Here is a 19,426-nt window from a genome sequence, read left to right as displayed (position 1 = left end):
CCACTGGCCTTACCTAACCTAACACCTTCACCAAACTGAATCAGTATAGGTTGTGAAAAAAGCTGCACCTTATCCATGCATCATTTAAAAAAAAAAAAAAAAATGCGGCATTTTTAGTTTTCATTTTGAAATCTGGCCTACAGTGGTACTCTTATAATTGAAGAGAATGGGGCCAATCCATTAACTTTTACAGTAAATACTCACCGTTTCAAATGTGTCAGCGCAAGGCATAAACATACGTATTACGGACGCATGGCGGGGACAGGGGCAAAGGCAGACCGGGGCGATGGAGTTGGAGCTGAAGGGGTGGAGGGTTGAGGTGCAGCAGGAAACCCGGAAGTCAGTGGTGGAGGCAGAGCGACGGCTGACAGAAGTTGAGCCGGAGGGACGAAGCAGACCGGAGAAGTCCCAGGACTGACGGGCCACAGTAGAGATATGGTCCAGGAGGCCTGAGGTGAAGCCGGGGACTCAACCTCATGCCGAGCTGGTGGTCGGCAAGCCCGATATGGAGCCGAAGAGCCACACGTAAGAGTTAGTGGCAGGGGCAGAGCCAAGGAGCTGGATGACACCAGCGGTCCCGATAGATCAAGGGGACTGGACGTAACCAGCAGAGGAGATGGGGCAAGGAAGTTGGGTGGGAACATCAGAGGGGGAAGATCTCTGGACGGGACCGGCGGAGAAGGTGTTGATTCGAGGGTGAGGACTCGGGAGTGAACTGGATACGCAGACCACAGGTCTATAAGGCAGTGGTCTGCTCCTGGTTCTGGGATGGACTGGACAGCGCAATTACTCCGGACTCCGGGACGACCCAGGCTCTAGGCTCTAGGCCAGGGGTAGGCAAGCTCGGTCCTAGAGAGTCCAGCTGAGTTTAGCTCCAACCTTAATCAAACACACCTGAACAAGCTAATCAAGCTCTTCATGATTACTAAGACTATAGGCAGCTGAAGGTTTGCAGCAGGGTTGGAGCTAAACTCTGCAGGACAGCGGCTCTCTAGGACCGAGACTTGCCTACCCCTGCTCTAGGCTCTAGCACTAGGTATGAGGTGGGCACAGGCTTGGGCTTCTTCTCTGCCTCACAGATGGTGATCAAGGAACCACTGTGCAGGAGCACCCACCCCAGGTACTCCACTCACTGAGGAGGAGATGCAGTGCTGGCAAGTCCATTTCTTTTCCTCTTATTTGGTCGGTTCTTCTGTAATGCTGTGGTAAGCACGCATGAAGCAGAATCAACTACATAGTCTTTATTTAGAATCCAAAATACGTAGGAGACTCAAATAATGCAAACCACATAAATTATATACAAGAACTGACAAGGGACTGAAAATAACAGAAAGTTTAAATACAAGACAAACATAATGACAGGTTATAATTATACGTAGCCATGGAAACAAACAAGGAGATAATCAGTAACCACAGAAACCGGAACTTTACAGAGCAGGACAACAGGAACTAAGGGAACAGAACAGAATAATCATGACATTTTCAGTCATATCCAATTTTGTTATACCAATTACTTTGTTACCATGACAATGTAAAAATCCTAAAAATCACCATAAAAAAAAAACAATAGAACAAATTTACACTTCAAATAAATACATGTTTAAAAATACACGTTTTACCAGAAAAAAAAATCATTTAAATTCTTTTATATATGATAAGCTTCACAATTTAGCTTTCAAGTCCTCCAAAAATTGTCACATTCAAAGTGCCTCACTGTAAACTTAATTTTTGCTTAAGACAAAACAGAACGAGTTTAATTTTTTTTTTACCAACACTGAAAGAAGTCTCTTATGCTCACCAAAACTGTATTTATTTGATCAAAAAGTAAAAAAAGATATTACAGTAAAACAGTGTTTTAAAAGAACTGTTTTCTATGAGAATATATTTTAAAATGTAATTTATTCCTGTAATGCAAAGCTGAATTTTCAGCAGCCATTATAACTGGTGCTCAATTATTAATAATGGGTCTTATTTTCAATGTTGAAAACATTTTTTTTTATGTTTGACTTTTTCTTTTTTATCAATACATCCTTGTTGAATAAAATTATTTGATTTTATTTATTTAAAAAATATATATCTTTTTAACCCCAAACTTTTAAATGGTTGTGTATTTCGGTTTCCACAAAACTACAACTACTTTCAGCATTTCAACACTTACAGGTGAAGCAGGTGAAGATGGCAGAGCTAGCTGACGTTGCACACACCTCAGTAGATGGGCACTGGAACAGGTAAGTATTGCAGATGGATATTCACAAAGCAGACTTGCAATCACGAGGAGAAAACACACGGATACACTCCCTGGAATTGTTGTAGGAGAATGGGAATTGTCAGGAGATCGCTTGGTAAGTCTGTTTACTAGTTTAAGGCCAGATGCTGACTGAACTGTGCTGGTGTAAGCTTATATGTGGTGGTGACTGCAGTGAAGATGGGAATAAGGTGTGGATAATGGTTGACTGAGGGCAGGTGAGGAACGTGAGGGATGATAGGAAATGTAGTGTACTAAGGTGACTTGTGACTGAAGTTTGTGACACTTATATTCATGGTAATCAACATTATGTTAAATATAAATGCTGTTAATTAAGTTTAACTTGAACGGAACCTCAGAATATTCCTTTAACAATTAACAGGGTTATTATCATTAAAGGTGCCCTAGAATTAAAAACTGAATTTATCTTGGCATAGTTAAATAACAAGAGTTCAGTACATGGAAATGACATACACTGAGTTTCAAACTCCATTGTTTCCTCCTTCTTATATAAATCTCATTTGTTTAAAAGACCTCCGAAAAACAGGCGAATCTCAACATAACACCAACTGTTACGTAACAGTCGGGATCATTAATATGTACGACCCCAATATTTGCATTTGCCAGCCCATGTTCCCAACATTATGAAAGGCATTACACAAGGGCAGGCGTCTGGATGTGCACAGAATCATCAGACTAGGTAAGCAAGCAAGAACAATAGCGAAAAATGGCAGATGGAGCAATAATAACTGACATGATCCATGATAGCATGATATTTTTAGTGATATTTGTAAACTGTCTTTCTAAATGTTTCGTTAGCATGTTGCTAATGTACTGTTAAATGTGGTTAAAGTTACCATCGTTTCTTACTGTATTCACGGAGACAAGACTGTCGTTATTTTCATTATTAAAACACTTGCAGTCTGTATAATTCATAAACACAACTTCATTCTTTATAAATCTCTCCAACAGTGTGTAATGTTAGCTTTAGCCACGGGGCACAGCCTCAAAATCATTCAGAATCAATGTAAACATCAAAATAAATACAATACTCACATGATCTGATGTATGCATGCAGTATGCATGACAAACATCTTGTAACGATCCATTTTGAGGGTTATATTAGCTGTGTGAACTTTGTTTATGCTGTTCAAGGCAAGCGCGAGCTCCTGGGGCGGGGGAGCACGTGAATTAAAGGGGCCGCAACCTATATATCGGTGCATAGTTAATGATGCCCCAAAATAGGCAGTTAAAAAAATGAATTTAAAAAAATCTATGGGGTATTTTGAGCTGAAACTTCACAGACACATTCAGGGGACACCTTAGACTTATATTACATCTTTTAAAAAGAAGTTCTAGGGCACCTTTAACTAAAACCACAAACTTAAAATATTTAAACTTAAAATAAAATATAAAGAAATGTGGTAACACTTTACAATAAGGTTCATTAGTTAAACATTAGTTAATGTATTGACTAACATGAACTAACCATGAGCGATACATTTGTTACTGTACTTTCAAATCTTTGTTAATGTTAGTTAATGAAAATACAGTTATATATTGTTTGTTCATGTTAGTTCACAGTGCATTAACTAATGTTAACAAGATTTTGATTAGTAGATGCTGTATAAGTGCAGTTCATTATTATTTCATGTTAACTAATGTAGTTAACTAATGAACCTTGTTGTAAAGTGTTACCAGAAATGTATACTTATTTTATTTCAGTTAGTTGCCTCTGTAATAGTATACTTTAATAGAAAAAAACAATAATAGTATATAAGTGATACTAAAATTTCACTGCTGTGGAAAAAAACGAACATTTGTTTTGTTATTAAGAAACAACAAAATACAAATAATTTTGCAATTTCATATTTTTTAAAAATCTTAACGTATTATGTGGCATGAAAATCACTGACATGCGAGCCAGTATTTTGAGTTTAAAGGGGACTCTAATGCCTGATTCCTCTGAAAAACAGCAGTTCATAACACTGACAGATGAATGTGAAGTATTATAGTCCAATTGCACACAACTTAATCAAATGAGTAGTTTAGTACGTAGTAGGTAGTTAAAGACACTTATAAATAAGATAAAATATAAATTATAAAATATAAAGTGGGTCCCAATTTTTAATTGATTGACAGCTAACCAAACAAAAAGATCAAACTCAAAATGCAATAGAAATCTGAGATTTAACTTGGAAACTTTTGCAGGAATGTAGATGCAGAGATGTGGGTGTGTGGATTCACAAACAGCGGCACCCAGATATATATGGTTACTGATAAACATTCTCATATCTGATGAAATAGATTGTTTTATTGAGTTATTGCGTAAATTTCAATGCCAAACTTTGACCATTTGAAATGCTCATCTAGCTTTCCCATTCTCAACAGAATATTTGCATTGCGGCTTCCTTTCCACTGAAGCGCAGTAATGATAAGCACTGAATAATGAAGAACCATCATTACCAATGTATGTAAACCAAGATACCCATATAGTTATTTCGATATGGCATACACAAACAGAGCCAGAAACAAAACTTAAACCTGATACCCTGAAAGCTTGTTAATTAGTTCAAAGAAATGTTCATCCAACCAGTAGAGATGGTCCTGAAGACATATATAATCAACTGACCAAAGCAGACTTTGATGTTTTCTGTCCAAACAATAGACAAAATGTTTTGATGACAGAAATGCTGGTGTAAATAGTTTTGGTATAACTTGCACATGACAAATTCTTAACAGTTTTCTATTAAAATCAAATTAAAGGGTTAGTGCACCCAAAAATGTCAATTCTGCCATCATTTACTCCCCCTCATGTCGTTCCAAACCTGTTTGAGTTTCTTTCTTCTGTGAAAGACAAAAGAAGATATTTTGATGAATGTTGGAAACCAATCAGTTTTGTTCCCATGGATTTCCATTGTACAATGGATGTCAAAAAATATAATGGAAGTCAATGGGAACAGTTTGATTACCAGCATTCTTGGAAGGGCATGAGGGTGAGCAAAAGATGACAGAATGTTCATTTTTGAATGAACTATCCCTTTAAAACCCTGAGAGTACAGTTTTAGAAATGCTCCTTAATACACATCAGTTGGAAGTTTGAAATCCTTGAAGCAGTAAAAAGAGATGTCACCATGATCCACCACAGCAAACGTCACTGGGACGTCTCCGCTTTGGAAGGACAGCTGCTTCATGACATGCAGATCAGGCACGGGACCGTCGAAACTGTCAATGTACGAAGACATAAATCAGTTGGCATGCTCAGATCAGGACCTTTTCAGACAATATAGATTTCTTGTCACAAGACACAGATCCTGATGATTTGAGCTTTTATCAGGAGCTCCATCATAACCAGATATATGCAAGTTCATAAAATTCATGTTGAAAATTTAAACATCAAAATTTCAACAAAAAAATGTTTCACTCGATCACAGGCAGATGTTTATGACAGGCCGTTTCTAGATATGTGGCCACAAGGCAAATATTGTGCACAGTTCAGTATACATTACTGCACTATTCAGTATTCTGATTCTGATAATGATAATAATAATATAGCTGCAAGTAGCTATTACAGGCCAAGCACTTTATATGGCCATTATTGGCATTTGAAAAAGTTTTACTTGGTGCTTGTTGCTTATCACTATGCACCACATGGAAGACACATGTTCAACTAGTTGTCAGAAAACAAAATTGTGTTCAAAATGTGTTTTGCAAAAATACTTTTATCTCTGGAACACTAGGTGGCGCTGTGTTAAAACTTCTCTTAAACACAAATTAAGATATTTTTGTTGAAATCCGATGGCTCAGTGAGGCCTTCATATGGAGCAATGACATTTCCTCTCTCAAGATCCATAAAGGTACTAAAAACATATTTAAATCAGTTCATGTGAGTACAGTGGTTCAATATTAATATTATAAAGCAACGAGAATATTTTTGGAACATATAGTGATGGCCGATTTCAAAACACTGCTTCAAGAAGATTCGGAGCATTATGAATCAGTGTGTCAAATCAGCGGTTCGGAGCACCAAAGTCACGTGATTTCAGCAGTTTGGCGGTTTGACACACGCGATCCGAATCATGATTTGACACAAAAGATTCATAACGCTCTGAAGCTTCATGAAACAGTGTTTTGAAATCGGCCATCACTAAATAAGTCGTTATTTTGTTTTTTTTGGCACACCAAAAATATTCTCGTCGCTTTATAATATTAATATTGAACCACTGTACTCACATGAACTGATTTAAATATGTTTTTAGTACATTAATGGATCTTGAGAGAGGAAATGTCATTGCTCCCTATGAAGGCCTCACTGAGCCATCGGATTTCATCAAAAATATCTTAATTTGTGTTCTGAAGATTAATGAAGGTCTTACGGGTGTGGAACGACATGAGGGTGAGTAATAAATGACATTATTTTCATTTTTGGGTGAACTAACCCTTTCAGGACATGCTGTCGATGATCCCTACCTAATTTTGTGCCGAAATGAAATCTTTTAAAATATATCACAGTTTATGACAAATTTCAAAATGGCGGACAGGCAATTTGTCTGATCCTGGCAAAATTGGTGGGATTTGTCACAAGGAATCCACAGACCAAGATCATGATTTTCCGATAAACATTTCAAATGTTATTAGCAAAAATAGCAATTTTTCGTATATCATGAACCGCAGGTGGCGCTGTTCCCAACTTGCACATGTACCCTCATATCATGGCGCTGACAAAGTGAGTTTAAACAAATTAAAGTCTGTCCGAAATATAGCATCTAATCTAATTTTGGGTCAACATCCATTACATCACATCGTCATAAATTTTGAAGAAAAGGGAAAATCAAAATTCTGTTCATTCATATTGGTAAGAATTGGACCACATTTGAAACTAGGACTAGCGAAAAACAGAATACAGTACATTTCAAAATGGCGACTACTGTAACAGGTGGAGTCTTAATGTAAGATATTATTGAATGTGATCAGCATGAGGAGAGGAGTCAGGTGTACTGAGAATTTTGTTTCTATGAAGAAGGGGTCAAAGGTTATAACATGAAAAATGTAATAAGTGAATTTTTGAACTGATGGTGTCCCTTTTAGAGACCCCAAAATTACTATTCAGGATCACCACTACAAGTGTGCCAAATTTCATAATTTTCCTACTTGCGGTTCATAGGGCTGCCATAGACTCCTATTCAGGAGGAATAATAATAAAGATTAAGAAAATCAACCGATACAATGAGGGCTACATCACTTTCTCAAAAATGATTCAAAAATGATTCATTTCACGCCAAAGAACACCTTATTCATGGTAAAATCACTGTGAAGCCCAACTTTGAGCGTAAGTCTATTCCTAAACATTTTTTAGCTTATAATTAGCATTTATAATTAACATTTAAAATGTTTTATTTTCAGTATCTCCAGTACAATTTGTTACGCCTATTCCTAGACATTATTTAATGGGTAAAAACATCTCAGATGGGCCAAATATAGCATATTATTAAAATTTTTTATGACTTGATGCATATTCCATGTCAAGTTCTGCAAAAACATAAACCAATTTTCCAGCATGAATCAGCAGTCAGTGTGATTCAACCACTGTATAACTAAGGCAAAATGACAAAACCAATACAGCAGGAAAGAGACAATCATAAAGCACGTAATGAATGACTAGACTAATTTGAGTGTATTGTGTCAGTGTTTACCTGCAGACACACATGCGGCTATAAGGCTTTCCGGGGTGGCTCTTTTTAAACTCCGCCACCGTGTCCGGTTGGTAAACATCAAAACTAATCTTCCACTGGTCTGACGGGGACAACCTGAGAAAACAGACTGTTCAAAACAGCAGTTCAATCATCTCAAAGACTTACTACCAAGTTTACTCCGACGGTGTTAAATTACATCCGTCAATATGATATGGCTACAGGATAGTAAAGGTGAGCATATACACCTGGAAACCCCCTCAGACAAGCTCGAAGACTTGACAATGCTGATCTGGTCCAGCAGTTCACCTGCACCATAATAGGACCAAAAAAAATGATGAATGCCACATGGGAGTAAGACAAAAACAGGTATTTTCCACAAACAGGTGCACCATTACATATATATATATATATATATATATATATATATATATATATATATATATATATATATATATATATATATATATATATATATATATATATATATATATATCAGATAAACTTAATCATCTAGTTTTTATCTGTTTGACACTGATACTTCACTGAAGAATAAAACAAAATGACTGCGAACCTATTTTAATAATTTATCACACATTTATATAAATATTATAATTTATTCAGAAAATAGCATTACTTAATGCATTAGGTATCACGAAATTAAAATGAACAATTATTATTCATCTTGGTTTAGTTCTAAATATACAAATACATTTTTGACATTTAAATTGTAAGAAATTACTATTACTCAATGTATTATGAACAAACATGAATTAACACTAATTATCATTATTATTTTATTATATGGTATTTATTTATAAACATTACAAACAATTATTGTTTTTTAATAATGATATACAAATGTTAATGTTAACAAATTGATTTTTTTATATATATTTTGATTAATTTGGTTTATTTAATAAACCTTATTAGAAAAAACAACCAAACGCTTCCTAATTCTTATGTTAGTTTGACCAAAAAATATGAACGAACTAAAGATGCATTTAGAAAAAAAAACATTTTAAAGGGTTAGTTCACCCAAAAAATGAAAATTCAGTCATTAATTACTCACCGTCATGTCATTTCACACCCGTAAGACCTTCGTTCATCTTCAGAGCACAAATGAAGATATTTTTGATAAAATCCGATGGCTCAGTGAGGCCTGCATTGACAGCAAGATTATTAACACTTTCAGATGCCCAGAAAGCTACTAAAGACATATTTAAAACAGATCATGTGACTACAGTGGTTCAACCTTAATGTTATGAAGCGACGAGAATACTTTTTGTGTGCCAAAGAAAAAAAACGTCTTTATTCAACAATATCTAGTGATGGGCGATTTCAAAACACTGCTTCATGAAGCTTTACGAATCTTTTGTTTCTAATCAGTGGTTCGGAGCGCTTATCAAACTGCCAAAGTCACGCCCCCCAGTGGTGAATCACTGAAATTTTAAAACAATTATAACGTAACAAAGCCTCGTTTACTGAAACCATGTGACTTTGGTGCTCCGAACCACTGATTCGAAACATAAAGATTCATAAAGCTTCATGAAGCAGTGTTTTGATATCGTCCATCACTAGATATTGTTGAATAAAGTCTTTATTTTGTGTTTTTGGCATACAAAAAGTATTCTCGTCGCTTCATAACATTAAGGTTGAACCACTGTAGTCACATGAACTGTTTTAAATATGTCTTTAGTAACTTTCTGGGCATCTGAAAGTGTTAATTATCTTGCTGTCAATGCAGGCCTCACTGAGCCATCGGATTTCATCAATAATATCTTAATTTGTGTTCTGAAGATGAACGAAGGTCTTACAGGAGTGAAACGACATGAGGGTGAGTAATTAATGACTGAACTTTCATTTTTGGGTATATTTTCATTCATTGTGCCGCTAGCAGCACCAAACACAACTGTGATCTGTTCGTTTGAGCGGCCCGATCAGGTCGAGTTTAGGACAGTATATCTGTTTGATCAAACAATAGCGGACGGGTTTGTTCTGACATTGTCATTTGAGAAATCTATTAATGAAACAGTGTATTCTTACGGTGTGAGGCGCACTGGCCGGGCTGAGTGAGCGGCGTCACCTCCCTCTCCCACAGATGCGCGGGTCTGTCTTTCTGCCGCCGCCGCCTCCTCTCCTCCAGCAGCTGTAAATACTCCGCCCAGTTCCTGCAGCGTCGCACCTCTCGGTCGCTATTAACATCCCTGCGGTAGCGATCTCGCTCTCTCTGGCGCTCCCTGTCCCGGCGCGACAGCTTCTCCTGCTTCACGTTGAGTCTGCTGAGCCAAGGAGTCACATCACAGTCGCCCACCTCCAGAGCACCGGGCAGCAGGCTGCGGTCTGGAGAAGCCAGGCAGACCGAGCGGCTCCTACGAGAGCCCAGGTCTGGGAAAGAGATGCTGCTGAAGTCCCAGCGAGGAGCTGTGCTTTGGGCTTGAGCAGGTGGAGGATGGACATCCCCTTCTATCCACCACGTCCTGTCAGAAGCCTCAGCGGACTGCATGGGCTCCTGCGGAGGCAGATCTGTGGCCGCCGGCGATTCACTGTTTTTAACTAGCTCGTCACTTTGGTCTTCAGCTGTTATCTTCTCCACTGGTGATGTGTTTTGTTTTTCACTGAGGCCGATCAAGACAGATGAGAATATAGAGTTAGAACTAAATTTAAGTAGCAGTCCGCAGGTTTCCTGTGGAATTGGGCTACTTTTAAATTGTTGCCTAAGTTAAACGTGGCAAATCCACCCCATCCAACATTTAACCCTCGTTTTTACCCTCATTTAATTTAATTTCATTTAATTTCATGTTAATGACTCTTTATCACTGTGAAGCTGCTTTGAATTGAATTGCTTTTGTATTTTATAAAGCGATTTATAAATAAAAATGACTTGACCTTTATGAACAACAAAGTGCAGATATTCGATGCAAGAGATTGATTTCGCAGTGTGGATCGCTTCAGTGATTATAAAGCCATTTTTTTAACCGAAATTACCCGGAACAATTTGTCCCAGGAACATTCCCTGGGATTTGAATACACCCATTTAAATTATGCAAAGTCAAACATCTCACCTGACTATAACTGCTTAGTTAATAAAGTTCATTAAATATAAAAGGTTTCATCTTAAGGTCTAAAAAAAAGGGCAGATGCTAAAAAAGCTCTGCTAAAAAAAACAAAAAAAAACATTCAAATATTTAAATGAGATCATTTTAACACTTCCACTGAGCTATATTAAAATACAAATAATAATAACATCCTTAAAAGATATTGTTTTCATCTTTCATCTTAATTTAAGTCTTCTCTTGTAATATCTGAAGGCAAATAAGGTCAGATTACAATCAGAAAACAGATTTTACAAAAGAGGAAACCTGCTAGTTTGGTCCATAAATCATGCAGCTTTTAAGCCCTGTAGACTCTAGGGCAACATTTTACAATAAGATCCCATTAATTAACATTAGTTCATGCATTGACAAACATAACCTAACAATGAGCAATGCATTTATTACATTATTTATTAATCTTTGTTAGTGTTGGTTAATAAATATACAACAGGTCATTGTTAGTTCATGTCAGCTCAAGTATATGAAACATTTTCTAAGATTAATGAATGCTTTAGAAGTATTTTTCATTGTTAGTTCATGTTAACTAATGGAACCTTGGTGTTACTGCTTCTACTATATACACCTAAAAATAAAAATAAATCATAATTCAAAATATAAATATGTAATTGTTCTTCAACATGAGCAGGAGCAGAAGAAGACTGCAGTGGGAAACCCGACATGTACCTGGATACAGGACTTTGAGAGCGTTTCCTCTTCAGCTGTTTTCTCTGCTTGTCCCGCGATGATGCCGGCAGATTCAGCTGTCTCTCATATGTAGACGGGACTGAACTGTGTGAAAGATGACTTTTATTGGACACTGTAGTAAAATATCTGATACTATCATTTCGGTAGACGCAACAGCAATTGATTGTACTGAGGATAAGTACGTGATTGTTACCTGGGGTCAAATCTGTTCACAACATACCCAAGCCTTTTCAAATGTCCAAAAACCTAAATGAAGGAAGACAATGTTTAAAGGTGCACTCAGTATATTGTCACTGTATGTTTCACTCTTCTTTGTTCCAGTGGTCTGGAACTTTCTGACAGTGTACATGTACATCATTTTAAAGCGTTAAAATATGTTTAACAACACAAAATACTGAGTGCACCTTTAGGAAGAGTGTTTTCTCATCAGGTGAAAGTGGAGACAAACCTGATACTGATGAAGAGTCACAGTCTCACAAGAAAGAAAGCGCTCATATCCCTCCTGAATGGACAAAGGAAGATCCCGGTGAAACACCTGCACATTGCCCTGAATTAGGAAGAAAACATTGCAAAGATACAGTTTACACAAAGATATTAAAGGTCTAAGCGATGTCACACGTTTTTAGGCCAAAACATTTTTTGTCACATACAGCAAACATCTCCTCACTATCCGCTAGCTGCCTGTCCCCTGAACACACTGTAAAAAAAACACGGTATCTGTAGTCGCCACAAGCTCCAAAAACGGCAATAAAAACAAACTGGTGCAGCCTGGACCACGAATCATAATAAACACGCTCCAGCCAATAACCGACAAGAATGATTTTAAATGCACGTTCATGACTGTTTCAGGAAGCACGGAGGGGAGGGGAGGAGGAGGAGGAGGGAGGGTCTAGCTAGCCTCTGTTTTGTTTGACAACACTTCGAACGTCAACAGGAAGTTACTCCACCCAGGATCGCTTAGAGAACCTTTAAGCCGTTAAGCTCAACATTGATAATCATAAATTAGGGCTGTCAAGCAATTAAAATTTTGGTAACACTTTCTTTTACGGTGTCATTGTTACACATGTTACATGTAGTTACTGTAGTAATAACTAGAAATTATGCATAATTAACCTAAACCAAACCCTAATCCTAACTCTGACTCTATAGTAAGTACATGTAGTTAATTATTATTACTCAGTACTTAAATGTATAATTACACAGTAATACTGACACCTTAAAATAAAGTGTAACCAAAAAAAAATCTCCAATTAATTACACAATGTAGTGATTAATTAATTGCAAAATTATTGCACATGAAATTTTGCATAAGAATTTACCCCCAAAAGATAATTTAAAGTCATTATTGTGTTAAATGAGAAAAGCATCAAATGGACATTACAAAAAGTAGCTTTTTAGAAAATAAATATTTGATTTGATTTAACATAGAATTTCTTAAACATAAACTTTTGGATAAGTAAATGATGACAGAATTTTCACTTTTGGGTGAACTATGGTTTTTTTAGTAATATGGAAATACGAAATAATTTTTTTTAATGAAATGATACTCTAAATAAGAAACTAAAACTGCCAGTAGGTGGCATTAAATGTCTAAATGAGTAAGTCGTTGATTCATTTATTCATTTGATCTGTTCAAATGGTGATTCATTCAGGAATTAAGTAAATACCTCTCTTTATGAATGGACCATTGAATCATTGGTTCACCCGGTCGCAGATTCATTCAGAAAAGAAACAACAATCTAAATGAGTTTAGGTTACTTTTAACAGATTATGTGTTTTATCCTAAACACATAAATTGTAAATTGCTGCTGTGATCCTTGATTGTATTTTTTTTTTTTTTTGTCTTGATGTGTATTTGTATGTCTATGTTATTGCTGCTGCTTTCTTGGCCAGGTCACTCTTGTAAAAGAGATTTTAATCTCAATTGAGTTTTTTTAACCTGGTTAAATAAAGAAATGAATGAATGAACACTGTGTGTTGCTTGGAGACTGAGAAGTTCTGCTCTGGCTTTATAGGTAATATTTTTGTTGACAAAAGTAGACAATATTGTGTAACTATATAAATATAACACAATAAAAACTTTTTATTTATTGAACTGTTGTATAAAATCAATAACATATTCTGGACAAAAACATCACTGTGATATTGCTTAACTATATCAGGATAAATGAGAACAAAACTCATATTTACTCATTGATATCTTGAATTTTAGAGGTATTCTAACTGCATTCTAGGCTTCATCACACAATGAGTTGTTGTCCTGCTTCATGTTTGTCACTAATCAACTATATGAAATGTAAGATGACCTACGCAAGTCTGGGGCGGAGGCGTTAAATGTGTTAATAATGTTAACACATAATTTTTTCCCATAACTAATTAATCAGATTAATGTGTTAAATCGATAGACCTATCATAAATGTTGCTTGAGCATCAAATCATCATGTTAGAATAATTTCTGAAGCATCATGTGGCACTGAAGACTGTGCAACCTCTTAGACTTCACTGCATAAATATAAATATATATATAGAAATATATATTATACACACATATATATACACACAGTACAGCCCAAAAGTTTGGAACCACTAAGATTTTTAATGTTTTTAAAAGAAGTTTCGTCTGCTCACCAAGGCTACATTTATTTAATTAAAAATACAGTAAAAAACAGTAATATTGTGAAATATTATTACAATTTAAAATAACTGTGTACTATTTAAATATATTTGACAAAGTAATTTATTCCTGTGATGCAAAGCTGAATTTTCAGCATCATTACTCCAGTCTTCAGTGTCACATGATCCTTCAGAAATCATTCTAATATGCTGATTTGCTGCTCAATAAACATTTATTATTATTATCAATGTTGAAAACAGTTGTGTACTTTTTTTTTTCAGGATTCCTTGATGAATAGAAAGTTCAAAAGAACAGCATTTATCTGAAATACAAAGCTTCTGTAGCATTATACACTACCGTTCAAAAGTTTGGGGTCAGTAAGAATTTTTATTTTTATTTTTTTGAAAAGAAATTAAAGAAATGAATACTTTTATTCAGCAAGGATGCATTAAATCAATCAAAAGTGGCAGTAAAGACATTTATAATGTTACAAAAGATTAGATTTCAGATAAACACTGTTCTTTTGAACTTTCTATTCATCAAATAATCCTGAAAAAAAATATTGTACACAAATATTTTGTACAATTGTACACATTAAATGTTTCTTGAGCAGCAGATCAGCATATTAGAATGATTTCTGAAGGATCATGTGACACTGAAGACTGGAGTAATGATGCTGAAAATTCAGCTTTGCATCACAGGAATAAATTACTTTGTCAAATATATTTAAATAGTACACAGTTATTTTAAATTGTAATAATATTTCAAAATATTACTGTTTTTTACTGTATTTTTAATTAAATAAATGTAGCCTTGGTGAGCAGACGAAACTTCTTTTAAAAACATTAATCTTAGTGGTTCCAAACTTTTGGACTGTACTATATATATATATATATATATATATATATATATATATATATATATATATATATATACACACACAATTACTATTACTCATAGTGCGACATAAATATGAGAATGCAAATGTCCACTCACACATTCCATGAGGTAGAGAGCCTCTTCAGGATGCAGATACTGCTTGCCTCTCTCTGAAAAACCCATCGTCTGCCAAAATTTCCCCTGCAAAAAAACACTAAGTCACTAAGGGTTGACAATGAACAGATGGAGACAATGATTCATTTGATGTTTGACATGGACTCACTGCTGGTGACTGTAATTCCACTAGTGTTTCCTCAGGGATCCAGACAGCTTTCACTAGATTCCCTCTGCACAGAAACACAAACGCATCAGGACAATTCTTCCCGTCTTCTTAGATTCACGGTGTTGTGCAGTAAGTGAGCGTGTGTTTTTATGACATGACTCACAGTCTCTCTACCCTCTCCTCGGCCAGGAGCGTCCAGTGCTCGTCCAGACTCTGCTGCAGACGGGCCGTCTGCTTCTCGGACCCATCGGGCAGGAAGTCTTTCTGACCCCTCACTGGTATCTTATGGCTCCGGGACCTCGCCTCAAACAGCTCTGATGGACTGCATGCAAAGCCAACGCAAATAAAGAGAAATGTAATGTACTAGTATAACTTATACATGTGTAACAGAACATGTTAACATATTCTCATACTGACAAACTAAAGCTTAAATCCAGACTTAACAATCGTAACCTTGTAAAGCCAGATATGCGTAAGCAATAAGGTACGAGAGGCTGGTCAATAGCTGTTTTTATTGTTCTATTTTATTGATCTATTTTATGGCTTTTATAAAACAGTTACCACACAATACAAATATTAAAGCCAAAAATATGTATCAATGCAACTTTCATGAAGTAAACTTTCACTAAAAGCCTTCCTTCCGCCAGAAAAAAATAGTCCCTGACCGTGAACAGCAATTTGAAATGGAATGATTTATTGAACCTTTGTAGTAAAAATTTACCTATTATGGCAATTAGCCTTAACAAGACTATACAGAGTGAGACATCTTTATTCCTTTCATTCATAAATGTTTGCAAGGTCATTTCCATCACAGAATGGCATTAAATACATGATATGAGCCTCATATCATGTATAATAACATTCTCTGGTGTAATGGAAATGACATTTGTTCATTGTGGTTTACAAGAAAGACTTAATGCATATATTCACTATTGGAAATTGTTGATATAAATTAGTGTATAATGTGTAATGTGTGTTTTATAGTAGTCTAGTAGCGATCAAAGGATCAAAAGTAGGATCAAAGCTGAAACATGAGCGACACAATGGCTCTTGTATATGAGTGATCGGATGGAAACAAATGTGAGTTGATCCTCATTCAAAGAGTCATAATAAAAATCTGCAACAGAGAAATTTCTCTTAACTGAGAACATCTTCTGTCACACCCCGTTGTCACATGATCTAACTTTAGCGCGTTTGCTAGTGACGGAGAAACGAAGAAATCGAAACTGAATCAATTGAACCAAATGAAACTTTGAATCAATTGATTCGCAAAATGATTCACTGTTTCGAAGCGCTCGAAACGCCACACGCTGGTGACGCCTGCTGGTCAGAAGAGTGTAAATACAACCAAAGCATGCATAAAAATACCTCTTACAAACCAATTGCAAATGATTTACTGAAGGTGTAATCTAGTACATACAATTAATAATCAATTATCATAAAACCATTAAATATAAAGACCTTCTAACAGGCCGTATGTGTTGTTTTATTAAACTGTAGGGCTTGTTTTGTTTGTTTTATGGAGAGCCAATGGGACCACTGAAAATGTGAAACATTTCGAAACAGATTTGATGAAAGTAAGCCTCGTTTACTGAAAACACGTGACTTGTGCGCTCCGAATCACTGATTCGAAACAAATGATTCGCAGGTTTCGGAGCTTCGCGAAGCGTGTTTTGAGAGCGCCGGGCGCGCCGCCGCTAGTGTTTGCTTTGCTGTCCAGCGCATGCTTCCAGTTTCAGCACATTGACTCGAGGGTTATCACTTGTGTTGTTGCATATCTTGAACGAATCAATGAACTATAACGGCAAAAACAATTAACAACGGCTTTATTTCAGTGAATACTCGATGACACTTACCTGAGCAACTCCTGATAAACATTGAGTTTGTGAGCATCTGTAGATGTGTCGCTGTCTGCCATATTTACTGCCGCCTGTGTCGTGTCGGGGTCCTAGTGCGCAAAGGATACATTACATGCGATTGTGCGCCTTTATCAATAGATGGCGGCACAGCACATACTACAACTTTGTTGTTTTGTTTTATTAAGGAAAAAGATGAAAGTTACAAATAGAAACAGACAGTTAAAATACAATATTAACATATGAAATGATATATTAGAGTGCTGCAGGGATATTTTTGTAAGCCAAAACCTGGAAACTTTCATCAGGAAGTGTTTCTTTTTTCTTTTTTTGGTAGGGGTTTGATTAAATTCCTGAATTAAGGTCTCAAGCTCAATATATTTTCATGTTTAATTCTAATTCATAAACATTAATAATACCCTCTTGTGATGTTTTATGTCTTGTAAAAGGCGGATGCTAACAAGTGGCTAAATGCGACTACAGAGTTTGTCGAGGACATTAAATGTCATCGGGCCAAACAGGTAAACAACTCATCTACTCACTAATTGCTTTCACAGCCTCATTGCGTTTATAATTATGCTCTTGCAAACTATTCTAACAAAACTCTCAAGGGGAAGTGTTTTTAAATAAAGACTGAAAGAGTAGTAAGAAGCTTAAAGGGTCATTTATTACTCACCCTCATGCCGTTCCACACCCGTAAGACCTTCATCCATCTTCAGAACACAAATTAAGATATTTTAGTTGAAATCCGATGGCTCAGTGAGGCCTCCAATGACATTTCCTCTCTCAAGATCCATTAATGTACTAAAAACATATTTAAATCAGTTCATGTGAGTACAGTGGTTCAATATTAATATTATAAAGCCACGAGAATATTTTTGGTACACCAATAAAACAAAATAACGACTTATATAGTGATGGCCGATTTCAAAACACTGCTTCATGAAGCTTCAGAGCATTACAAATCTTTTGTGTCAAACCGCCAAACTGCTGAAATCACGTGACTTTGGTGCTCCGAATCATGATTCGACACGCTGATTCATTTGTGCACCGAATCTCCCTGAAGCAGTGTTTTGAAATCGGCCATCACTTTATAAGTCGTTATTTTGTTTTTTTGGCACACCAAAAATATTCTTGTCCCTTTATAATATTAATATTGAACCACTGTAATGAATAATGAACTGATTTAAATATGTTTTTAGTACATTAATGGATCTTGAGAGAGGAAATGTCATTGCTCCCTATGGAGGCCTCACTGAGCCATCAGATTTCAACTAAAATATCTTAATTTGTGTTCTGAAGATTAATGAAGGTCTTACAGGTGTGGAACGGCATGAGGGTGAGTAATAAATGACATTATTTTCATTTTTGGGTTAACTAACCCTTTAATGTGAAAAGTCCATGGTGACCATAGTATATTTATATTTGGCTATGATTAAATTTAGGCTTCAAAATTCATTTGTGTTCATTTGTGAAGATTATCATGATGAACAAAACATGTAAAAATCAGAAACTTTTTACAATAATCTAAAAGCCAATTGAAAAATACTACTGGGTTTTAGTTTATCATAACCCAGGTGAAAAAATACTATAGCAATTTATAGTTTTTGAACCATCCTATAGTAAATTGTAGTATACTGTCTGTATATATTATAGTATTTACAACACTTTGTTAATGAATGCTACACCATACTGTAGTATTAACTATAGTGAACTGATAAACTGTAATAAATACTGTAGTATACTTTAGTTTTTACTACAGTAAACTGTAGTGCATTTATTGTCATATAATATACCGTATAGATTAAAGAAAACTTAGTACAGTATTGGGTAAAGTAGTTTGTTTATATAGTTGTTATGTTATCACAGCAACTATAGAATTATGACAACAAATTAATTCAACTACTTTACTATAGTATGGTTCAAAAACACTATAGTATTTACTATATATGTATTTTTCACCTGGGAAATGCTTGTCAGTAATTGGCAGTACACTTTCACCATATTTCAACAGACAATAGAATTAATTATGAAATTACATATAAAAATGTACTTAAGT

General features: G+C 35.7%; 1 protein-coding gene across 2 annotated transcripts; it reads right to left on the bottom strand.

The window, feature by feature from the left end:
- Positions 1-4,539: 4,539 nt before the first annotated feature.
- Positions 4,540-17,522, bottom strand: tsen54 (TSEN54 tRNA splicing endonuclease subunit). 2 transcript variants are annotated; one of them, XM_048186643.1, is made up of 11 exons: positions 17,368-17,522; positions 15,675-15,833; positions 15,512-15,575; positions 15,346-15,429; positions 12,184-12,282; positions 11,929-11,981; positions 11,715-11,819; positions 9,982-10,553; positions 8,184-8,244; positions 7,939-8,052; positions 4,540-5,470 (listed from the first exon to the last, which is right to left on the bottom strand). In XM_048186643.1, exons 1-11 carry the CDS (start codon positions 17,427-17,429, stop codon positions 5,323-5,325), a joined length of 1,521 nt encoding a protein of 506 aa, XP_048042600.1. In that variant the 5' UTR covers positions 17,430-17,522; the 3' UTR covers positions 4,540-5,322. The 2 variants fall into 2 exon arrangements, with proteins under 2 accessions (XP_048042600.1, XP_048042604.1); XM_048186647.1 differs by lacking the exons at positions 7,939-8,052; positions 8,184-8,244 and having other exon boundaries at positions 5,301-5,470.
- Between the last annotated feature and the right edge of the window lie 1,904 nt (positions 17,523-19,426).

This window comes from Megalobrama amblycephala, linkage group LG1, assembly GCF_018812025.1.
Source record: "Megalobrama amblycephala isolate DHTTF-2021 linkage group LG1, ASM1881202v1, whole genome shotgun sequence".
Classification (NCBI taxonomy): Eukaryota; Metazoa; Chordata; class Actinopteri; order Cypriniformes; family Xenocyprididae; genus Megalobrama; species Megalobrama amblycephala.
Note: the sequence above shows the minus strand (reverse complement) of the source record. Positions and strands in the feature narration are given on the sequence as shown.

What these genes read in the sequence shown, in the direction of transcription:
- tsen54 (XM_048186643.1), bottom strand. Translation starts at nt 17,429, where the DNA reads ATGGCAGACAGCGACACATCTACAGATGCTCACAAACTCAATGTTTAT. An exon ending in CTCTCTACCTCATGGAATGT is followed by an intron (nt 12,283 to 15,345) that starts GTGAGTGGACAT and finishes TTCCTAATTCAG; the next exon opens with GGCAATGTGCAGGTGTTTCA. An exon ending in TCTCAAAGTCCTGTATCCAG is followed by an intron (nt 10,554 to 11,714) that starts GTACATGTCGGG and finishes GATCGGCCTCAG; the next exon opens with TGAAAAACAAAACACATCAC.